Genomic DNA, 10814 nt, shown 5'->3' with positions numbered 1-10814 from the left:
ATCTGCTCCTATGATGCTGCTTAGCCTGCTGTGTTCATCCAGCTCTGCACCTTGTTGTCTCAGAAAGTTGTAAAGTTCCTTTTTGTGTTCAATTCAGCTTTCTGTGTTTTTTTCTCATTTATTCTTTGGAGAGAGGTGGAAATTTATTTTTCTATGTTTGTTTGTAACACCATTTTGCCCATGATCTCTGAATATTTCAGCAATGGACATTCAAAACTATGTATTTTTCTAGAACTGCAGAGCAAATATTAATAGTTTCTAAAGAGTAACTTGCAAGTGAATGCTGAAACAATTGTAATTTCCCCCAACAAAAGCAAACAAAGCAGTACCCACCATGGATCTTTAGCTAAACACTAAACACCATGGTCTTTGTTATAATACAATGGTATTTAATCGGCATGCTCAGTGTATCTCACATTGTCTTGTATTTCACAATCTGTATTGTTTGCCAGTCACAGTGTTGTCCAGTACACTTAAAATCCATGTCACCAACATCTCTAATGTTACCAAAACGAACCAAACATCTCGTCCCCTTTTTAAAAAAAGAAATCCAGGCTGTGTTGATTATGAAATAAAACAACAATTTATCTTTCATTTATTGAGTGACGGGGTCTCTGATTAGGCCAGCATTTACTGTTGAGCCCAAAAATGCCCCAAAGGCAGTTAAAAGTCAACCATGTTACCTCTGCTTCGGGGTCACATATCAGCCAGACTGCGTAAGGAAGGCAGATTGTCTTCTCTAAAAGATATTGGTGAGCAAGGTGGGATTTTTCATGACAATTGAAGGTCATTAACACGGACATCATTATACTAGCTAGTCTTTTAATTAATCCAGATCTTTATTGAATTCAAATGTTACCATTTGACATGGTGGGGGTTCCGCAGAACATTACCATGGAGTTCTGGATGGCTAGTCCAGTGACATCACCATGGTACTGACTGCACATAGCCACACAGCAATGGATAATCAGCTTTGAAATGAGTTCTTAAAATCAAAGAGAAAGGCTTGCATCCTACTTCATGATCTCAGAATTATATCAAAGTGAGTTACTGTTAATGGAGTGTAGCTGCTGTTATAATGTTAGAAAAATGACAGCCAATTTATACGCAGCAAGCCCCAACTAACAGCAAGATGATCATGAGACAACAAGGTGCAGGGCTGGACGAACACAGCAGGCCAAGCAGCATCATAGGAGCAGGAAGGCTGACGTTTCGGGCCTGTCAGGTTATTTGCTACAGCAATGTTGATTGAAGGATAAATATTGACCAGGACCCCAAGAACAAACCCAATGGTCATTTTCAAAACAGTGCCATGGGATCACTTCAAGGGACCCATGGAATGCTGCATGAGGATTCTTTATATGATTGCATTTTTACCTTGTGTACACGTGAGCACTCATAGTCCACTGGATTGCAGCCTGCAAAATGCACAAACATTTATATTAATTTGTCAATGGTAAGCGGCATGTTGCCAAAGAGAGTAATGTCAGTATCAACAAGGTAAGTGCTTTAAGCCAATACTACTAATTACCCATTGAGACACTAGTCTGGAGTATCTGTGGGCTCTGGGTGTCTATGCATAAACTGTCCCCAAGGCTGCTTGCACCTTCTCACTAAGTCAAAGCTGTTAAACTCCCCCCGTACTGTGATACCCTTCTATTAACATCTGTACTTGGTATGTTCCGAACAGAGTTAATGTTTCAACTCCAATGTCTCCTCTTCAGGACTGTTTTGAAAAAATCACATTGGAATTGAAACATTAACTCTGTTTCTTTCTCCACAGAAGTTGCTAAAGCTGCTGAGTTTCCCCAGCATTTTCTATGTTTATTTCAGACTTCCAGCATTTGCAGTATTTTGATTTTATATGGAGGCCCGCCCGAACGATAGCAATTCTAACAGGTTCCTGCTCTTACAGACCCAACCCCTGCTGCTCCCATTGAGCAGTCACAACAACCTTCAAGGCTCAATATGGGGTCAGATTGAGAAAATAATTGGGAAGTGTTGCTGGAGAGGCTTTGTTATTAGCAGGTGTTTACACAGGAGCTGGAATCAACATTCTCACAGCTACGCTCCTGTTTCTAGCTAGTATTTTCTCAATAATGGCTGGTCTTCATATCATGAGGAGGTAGTAGGAACTGCCGATGCTGGAGTCTGAGATAACAAGGTGTGGAGCTGGATGAACACAGCAGGCCAGGCAGCATCAGAGGAGCAGGAAAGCTGTCTTCAAAAAAAAAATCCAGCTCCACACCTTGTTATCTCTTCATATCATGTTGCCTGGCATAAGTCAACACAAGGTTGCTCCTCTCTCCGGTTGCTCCCGGATGGGGTGTCATAGGGAGGTCAGGAAGCTCAACTGAAAATGATACAAAACAATCTGAAACCAGAAAGTAGCTGAGGTCAGGGAGTCGGCGCTCCAGCCAATGACTTCAAAGGACTGGAATTCTGCCGAAGCAGAGATTTCAAGTCACTATGTACATATTTCACTTACCCGACAGCTTTTCATGACCCTGTTAGCTAATTTGATCTGACTCATCTCCTGTATGGTTCTCTGTAAACTAGTTTGAATAGTTTAACCCAAATACAACCCTTTCGGCTCTGCTAGCAGAAGAACATGAGAACTAACCCTAACCTAATTCCAGGTATCTACCCCATCATATCCTAAGTCTCGGTTGCAGCATTAGGGTGAACTGGATCCTGGCAATAATCTCACCTTAACTCTTATTTTAACTCTCGCAGTTTCAAGTTCCTGTGTTGTATTGTAAATCGTCATATATATCTTGCAACTAAAGTTTACATTAACATACGAATTTGCAGTTGATGAGTCCACCACAGATTTGTATTTAATTTATTGGAATATTTTAAAACTAAAGCTAATAGTTTTGCCACTAGCTTTCTCTCAAAGCACTTCACAATCTTTCATTCAATATCAAGTACTGTGAGACGTTTTGCAGAGATTTGATAAAGGGCTGTATTAATGCAACTGCTTTGTTTTCTGTCTGTCTTCTTGTTCCAATGTACATATTATTCTGTGGCCCCATGTACGCAACTAGCAGGTGGCTTAGGTCAAAGTTGACTTAAGTAATTGAGGCAGTTCGAAGTGAGAGTTACACTGGACTTGAACGGTTAACTCAGTTCCTGTCTCCACAGATCCTGCCAGACCTTTGAGTTTCTCCAGCGTTCTCTATATTTGTTTCAGATTTTCAGCGTCCGCAGTATTTTGCCCTTTTTAAAGTAATTTAGCTGTTTATGGCTAACACACAGCGGACATCGGAACACAGGGGCGTAAAAAATAGGAGCAAAATAGGCCATTCAGCCCCTCAAAGCTCACCCATCATTCTATAGAGATTATGGCTGTTTTTCTCAGACTTCAAGCCTTTTTCCTGCCAGCTCTCCAGAGCTCTCAACTCCTCAATATTTCAAAACTGTATCCATATCCTCTTTAGATACTGACAGTGATCTAGCCTCCACACCTATGTGGGGTGGAGAATTACAGACGTTCACTACCCTCTTGGGAATAAGTTCCTCTGCATCTCAGTTTTAAATAAGTGTAACTATTCTGTAACTATGTCACCTAATTTCAGATTCTCCCACAATGGACACATGGTGGCTCAGTGGATGGCACTGCTGCCTCACAGTACCCAGAGACCTAGGTTCAGTTCCAGCCTCAGGAAACTGTCTGTGTGGAGTTTGCACATTCTCTCTGCATCTGTGTTAGTTTCCTTCCACAGTCCAAAGATGTGTAGGTTAGGTGGACTGGCCATGCTACATTGTCCATAGTGTGCATGCTGACTGCTTTAGCTATGGGAAATATAGGGTAGAGTGTTGGGTCTGGGTGGGATGTTCTTTGGATGGTTGGTGTGGACTTGATGGGCCAAATGGCCTGCTTCCAGTAGTGAAACTATTTAAAGAAATCTTCTCAACATCTACCCTGTCAGTCCTCTCAGAATCTTGTACAAGGTTCTCAGATTTACAAACATCTGACTTACAATTGTGATCTGTACAGGGGTGTAATTTCAAAGTTTCTCTACTTACAAGCAGCTGTTTTATATTGTCCTGCATTGTGTTGCAACTTGCGTACAAATCAACTTGCAAACAGACTCAAGAACAGAACCAGTTCGCAACCCAATCTGCTTCCAGTGCTAGCCATCCTTTCTTAAATACAGGAAGCAAAACTACACAGTATTGCAAATGAAGCCTCACCAGTGAAATCAAACTCTGAACCACTAGCAATAAAAGCCAAAATTCCATTTGCCTTCCTAATTACTTGCTGAACTTGTATGCTCACTTTTTTGAGTTTTATGCACAAGAACACCCAGATCCTTTTGTGTTGGAACTTTTTGAGTCTCTCTCCATTTAAATCATAGTTTGCCTTTTGACTCATCCTACTGAAATGCATGACCTCTCACCTTCCTACATTGAACTCCATCTGCCAACGTTTTACCCATTCATTCAACCTGCCCCCTTATGTCCTCATCGTAACATGCCCACCCAGCTATTTTTGTACAATCGTTAAAATTAGAAACATTACACTCTGCTCTTTCTTCCAAGTTATTAATATGGATAGTAAATAATTGAGATCCCAGGACTGATCCACAAGTTACATCTTTCCAAACTGAAAAAGACCCATTAATCCTGACTCCGTGACTTGTGTGTTAACCATCCTCAATCCATGCTAATACATTACTCCAGAGCTGGGATCTCCCATCTTGTGTAATAACCTTTTATCTGATACTTTATCCAATGCCTTCTGGAAATCCAAATAGACTACATCTGCCACTTCTGCTTTATCAATTGTCCTTATTACATCCTCAAAACAAGCAAATTAATCAAACATCATTTCCCTTTCCCAGAACAATATTGACTCTGATTGCATAAACCTTTTCTAAATGTTCTGCTACTTCTTCCTTTTTAATAGATTCTGACATTTTTCCAACAATAGATATAAGGCTCATGGGGAGGCGATGGCCTAGTGGTATTATCGCTAGATTGTTAATCCAAAGACATTCTGTGGATCCATGTTCAAATCCTGCCACGGCAGATGGTGGAATTTGAATTCAATAAAATATCTGGAATTAAGAATCTAATGATGACCATGAATCCATTGTTGATTGTTAGAAGAACCCATCTGGTTCACTAATGCCCTTAAGGGAGGGAAACTGCCACCCTTACCTGGTCTAGCCTACATGTGACTCCAGACCCACAGCAATGTGGTTGACTCTCAGCTGCCCTCTGGGCAATTAGGGGTGGGCAATAAATGCTGCCTAGCCAGCGATGCCCTCGTCCTGTTAATGGATAAAGGAACTGACCTATAGTTTCCTGCTTTTAGTCTCCCTCCGTCCTTGAACAGGGGTGTCACGAGCAGCTTTCCAATCTGCTGAAATCCTCCCAGAATCCAGTGAGTTCTGGAATATTTTGATCAATACCTCCACTATCTCTGCAGCCACTTCCATTAAAATCCTTGGATGCAGGTCATTGGATCCTCATGACTTGTCTGTCTTCAGTCTCAATGGTTTGTCAAACACTTTGTCCATCATGTCAGAAACTGTTACAACGCATTTACCTCCCATTAGTACCTCATCTGCCATCTGTTATCTTTGCAAGATTAGTAGTATCCCCTACTGTGAAGACCGATCAAAAATATTGGTTTAAATTATCTGCCATTTTCCTGTTTCCCATTATCAGTTCCTCAGTTGCATCCTGTAAGGCTCCCACAATTTCACTACTTTCTTTTCAGATACCTGCAAAAGTTCTTGTCGATTTACTTTCATGATCATTTTTTCCCCTCTTTATTAGACTTTAGTCATCCACTCCTGGTTCCAAAACTAATTCTAAATCCTCTGGTTTAACATTAGTTTGCACTACTTTCTATGCCTTAGGTTATGATTGAATACTCCCTTTAACGCTCTTGGTTAACCATGGGTGGCTCATCCTTCTCATTGAGACCTACTTTCTGATCAGAATAACTTTTTGCTGACCATTATGAAATACTTGCTGAAATGTCTGCCATTTATCATCCACTGACTTTCCTCTTAGTCCGTTTTCCCAACCCACTTTGATAACTCCTTCTTCATTCTTCTGTAAGTGCTTTTATTTAAGTTGAGGACATTGGTTTCAGACTCGAGGTACTCTCCCTCAAACTGAATTTGAAGTTCTGCCATGTTGTGATCACTAATCCCGAGAGGATCCTTAACCATGAGATATCTTATTAATACATATTACTGGATTGAAAATTAGAATTAGGTTTTATGTCATATGTACTCAGGTACAGGGATACAGGAGTACAGTGAAAAGTGTACAATGTTGCCCACATGGCATCATCTTAGGTAAAAAGAACCTAGGTACAAATCTTAGGTACTAAAATAGATTAGGTACAAAAACACAGAAATAAAGAAAGAAGCTAAAAGTGTGGAGCTGGAGGAACACAGCAGGTCAGGCAACATCAGAGGAGCAGGAAAGCTGACATTTCGGGTCGGGACCCTTCTTCAGAAATGGGGAATGGGGAGGGAGCTCAGAAATAAATAGAGAGGAGGGGTTGGGCTGGGGAAGGTAGGTGGGATGGAGATAGGTGAGTGCAGGTAGGGAGTGGTGGGGATTGGTTAGTGAGGTTGGACGGGCAGATAGGTGGGAGATGGTTAGGCCCTCAGCCCCACCCCTCCTCTCTCTATTTATTTCTGAGCTCCCTCACCCTTCCCAATTTCTGAAGAAGGGCCCCAACCCGAAATGTCAACTTTCCTGCTCCCCTGATGCTGCCTGACCCACGGTGCTCCTCCAGCTCCACACTGTGTTGTCTCTGACTCCAGCATCTGCAGTTCTTGCTATCTCTGAAGAAGCTGGAAGTTCTACATTACAGTTCTTCTTAGTATAAATTAGGAGAATAAAGAAATAAAGTTAAAAGATGAACATTACAGTCTGTCTATAACCTGCAGTCGCTCCACGCTGGGGGCTTTCCACATCTGTTGTCGTGCTCCCCTGCTTTGGGCTGACCCCAACCTTGCTCGCATGCTATTGACAACCATGTGCAGCAGACTGACCACCCAGGCTCCCATCCACTGACCGCTGGCCGTCCCACTCTGCTCCAGCCTCCTGGGTAAATAGTGCAAAGTATTGCTATAAGAAACAATCCCTGATGGTCTCTTAACAAATTTGGCTTCCATGATACACTTACCTATCTGATTTCTCCATAATGTATGCAAATTAAAATCCCCCATAACAATTTTAATACCCTCCTTACACACATTCATAATTTCACTCTAGCTCCTTTCCCTTACAATTCCTTATTTGCACCTGATTCTATACCAGGATCTATTGCACCTTAACCATCACTCCCCACAGCTCATTTATTAACAAAGCTACCCCACCACCTTCTCCTTTCTGCCTGTTTTTCCAGAACATCGTCTAAGCTTGAATATTGAGTTCACTGTCTTAGTTACCCTGCAGCCATGTCTTTAGAATGAGTGTCAAGTCATATTCAATTATTTCTTTTTCTATGATCAATTATCATACATTCAGTCATAGAGCCTTAAACCTTTGACTTTTCACCATTATTATTTATTCTGTTCTAATTTCTGCTCCACCCTTCTGCTTCTATTTTCTGCTCCCACGTCACACTTTATCGTTGCCCTCTTCACTATCCTGCACCTCTGCTTTCTTGTTCCTTTTCAATTTTAATTCAAACATCCACCACCATCCTTCCACCCTGTTCAACAGTCCTAGTTGTACAATTCACCGGGACTCTGTCCCAGCACGGTTCAAATCAAGCCCACCCCAGCAGAACAGCTCCCTCAGTCCCTAACTGTTCACAAATATCCCTCAGGGAAGGAAAATTTGGTCCCAGAACCACAGGCAAAAGGGTTGACTTTTAAATTCCCTCTGAAATGGCCAAGTAAGCCATTAACCACTGCAAAATCTGGCTTAAGGTGGACTAGCCACATTTGGCCAAGATATTGGACCAATAACAGCGCACACAATCCTGTCAACCCTGCAAAGTCCTGTGATGGAATATTCTTCCCTGGATGCGTGTAGTCAAACACTGATCAAAGATAGTAGGAACTGCCAATGCTGGAGTCTGAAATAACAAGGTGTAGAGCTGGATGAACACAGCAGGCCAGGCAGCATCAGGAAAGCTGACGTTTCGGGTTTGGACCCTTCTTCAGAAGAAGGGTCCAGACCCAAAACATCAGCTTTCCTGCTCCTATGATGCTGCCTGGCCTGCTGTGTTCATCCAGCTCTACACCTTGTTACCATCTGCTCAAAGCAGCCTGTTTCATTGATAGCCCATTGACCACCTTCAACATTCACTCCCTCCGTCATCGACATGAGTAGCAGCAGTGTATACCTCCTACAAGATGCATTGTAACAACTCCCCACTGCTCCTTAGACAGCACCTTCTGAACCCATGGCCTCTTCCAGCCAGAAGGACAAGGGCAGCAGATACATGGGAACACTGCCAATTTCAAGTTCTTCTCCAAACCACTCACCATCCTGACTTGAAAATATATCACCATTCCTTCAGTGTCGCTGGGTTACAAAATCCTGGAATTGCCTCCCTAAGGGCATCGTGTGTGTTGCTAAACACCAAGTATTGCGGTGAATCAAGAAGGCAGCTCAGCACCACCATCTGTGGGACTATGAGGAATGGGCGATAAATGCTTCTCAAACATAAATCTTTATTTCAGATCTCCATTGTCTGCAGTATATTGCTTTTAGTCGACGATTGACTCATAACCATCCCCTGAGCAAATCAGTTAATTGTACAGGGATGGTTATTAAATACTGACCTTGTACACAGCACCCACATCCCGTGAATGAATGAATGAAGAGATACTTTGCAAACACTGCATTTTGTAAATCAAATGGAAGCCTGTTCTATGTTGTGTTTTATCCTTTTAGACAATACTGCCTGGATTCTGACCAGAAGAGCTGGGTTCAAGCACCAGGAGCAGGGCACCTATTACCTGCCTATTCTCATTGCGGACTCTGATCTCCCTGTGCAAAGCAGCACCAGCACCCTGACGATCCGAGTGTGTGGCTGTGATCCCGATGGTAATGTTCGATCCTGTAGCGTCGAGGCCTACAGTCTTCCCATCAGCCTGAGCAAAGGGGCACTTATCGCCATTCTTGGATGCATCTTCATAATGCTGGGTAAGCTAATGCCTTTAAACATAATCGCTAGATCAGCCCAGAGAATTAGTGACAGGCATTTCAGGAGTGTAATTGGGAGACATTTGCAACCCCACAAACAGCAATTGACACTAGCTTGAGTAGGACATAGGAATGAGAGCAGGTCATTCAGCCCATCAAGCTGGCACTGCTATTCTAGATCACAATTGAACTGAGATTAATGAATTAGTGTTATCAAATTACAGCACTTAGGCTAAAGGTGGATGTATACTCCCTCACCACCTGTGACAAGTTAGAAGGCAGAAGTGTTCGTAAAATGCCTTCTCACCCACCCCAATCCTGTCTCCCATTTTGATTTCATCGAGGCCCAGTTAATGGCCACTTAAGTGCCTTGCACACCCCTCCTGGAATGTGCCACCTGGAAATGTGGCGGTGCCAGGATCAATTGAGGCATTCAAGAGGGGCATTGGATAATTATTTGAATAGAAATGGGAGCGGGGATATGGGGAAAAGCAGGAGATTGGCACTCAGGGATAGAATCTTTGCAGGCATGATGGACCAAATGGCCTCGTTCAGCCCTGTAACAATGCTGTGATTACGTTGTTCATGCTATTTCACCAAATCATCTCCCCACACCCCTGTCTCCCCACCTGCAGAGAGATGCATACACAGGTGGGTAGCCCAGCAGCTTTTACTGCGTGGGTCAGTGACCTCTGGGGACTCTGTGCCTGTCAGAGATGCTTCTCCAAGGGCATTCACAGCCCTTCCCCATCCTTCACCACAACCTAACCATCCCACAAACACCCATTTGGGCCTGCAGCTCAGGTCCTGCCAATAGCTTCAGTCTGGCCTCTACCATCTCTCCTCCTTCTCAGGGAGTGCCTGCAATTCCATCCATGGCCAGCCATCGAGCTTGTCACTGCTGGGACGATAGAGTCACTGGCCAATCAGATTGACCACCAGCTCTCTAAAATGGGACCTCCACCCCCGGATGAGGAAGGAGATCTCCCCCGAGCCATTTCACAGCCCATCATGGATAAAATGACCCACTATACAGTCAGGCTTTTTGGTGGGTGGGCTCCTGAGCACAGGGTGGGAATGGAGTTGGGGAGCCTTGTGTCCTCAGTAAAATCCAGCCCATGAAGCTGGGACATGGATCAGCCATGATCACGTGGATTGATGGAAGAGGCTTAAGGAACTAAATGGCCTCGTCCAGTTCCCAATGTACCTATGCAACACCCTTCTAAAGCCAGCCTTGGGATGTCCACTTTTATTTGATCCTTAATGTAATGGCTCAGCAGAAACTTATGACTTGCCACAACAGACTGAAGGTTGAGTGAAGTTCACAATATGCGATGAGATGCTGATGAACAGCAAAGGCCAAATTTAGGGGGCTGTGCTCCTGGTAGGGGTTTTATCTGGAGGGAATGCAGTCCCAATGGTTTTACAACAATCAGAAGTGATTTTATCTGAGGAAGGGTCACCGGATCCGAAACGTTAACTCTGTTTTCTCCTTCGCAGATGCTGCCAGACCTGCTGAGCTTTTCCAGCAACTTGTTTTTGTTCCTGATTTACAGTGTCTGCAGTTTTTTCGGTTTTATTCATCTGAGACATAATGGATAGTGGGCCTGTGGTTCCTGGTCACTATTTCACTAGGACTGTCTCCCTGATTGGTCCCTGTTTCAGTGGGACTG

At 43.3% G+C, this 10814-nt stretch overlaps 1 protein-coding gene across 1 annotated transcript in view; it reads left to right on the top strand.

The window, feature by feature from the left end:
- The window catches only part of LOC109919603 (cadherin-20-like), a 52397-nt gene that overhangs the window by 38131 nt on the left and 3452 nt on the right, over window positions 1-10814 (top strand). The window contains exon 10 of the mRNA XM_020519635.2: window positions 8890-9141. Coding sequence (XP_020375224.2) covers window positions 8890-9141 — 252 coding nt within the window. The remainder of the gene's footprint in view (window positions 1-8889; window positions 9142-10814) is intronic.

The sequence above is a fragment of the Rhincodon typus genome, chromosome 2 (genome assembly GCF_021869965.1).
Source record: "Rhincodon typus isolate 14 chromosome 2, sRhiTyp1.1, whole genome shotgun sequence".
Classification (NCBI taxonomy): domain Eukaryota; kingdom Metazoa; phylum Chordata; class Chondrichthyes; order Orectolobiformes; family Rhincodontidae; genus Rhincodon; species Rhincodon typus.
Note: the sequence above shows the minus strand (reverse complement) of the source record. Positions and strands in the feature narration are given on the sequence as shown.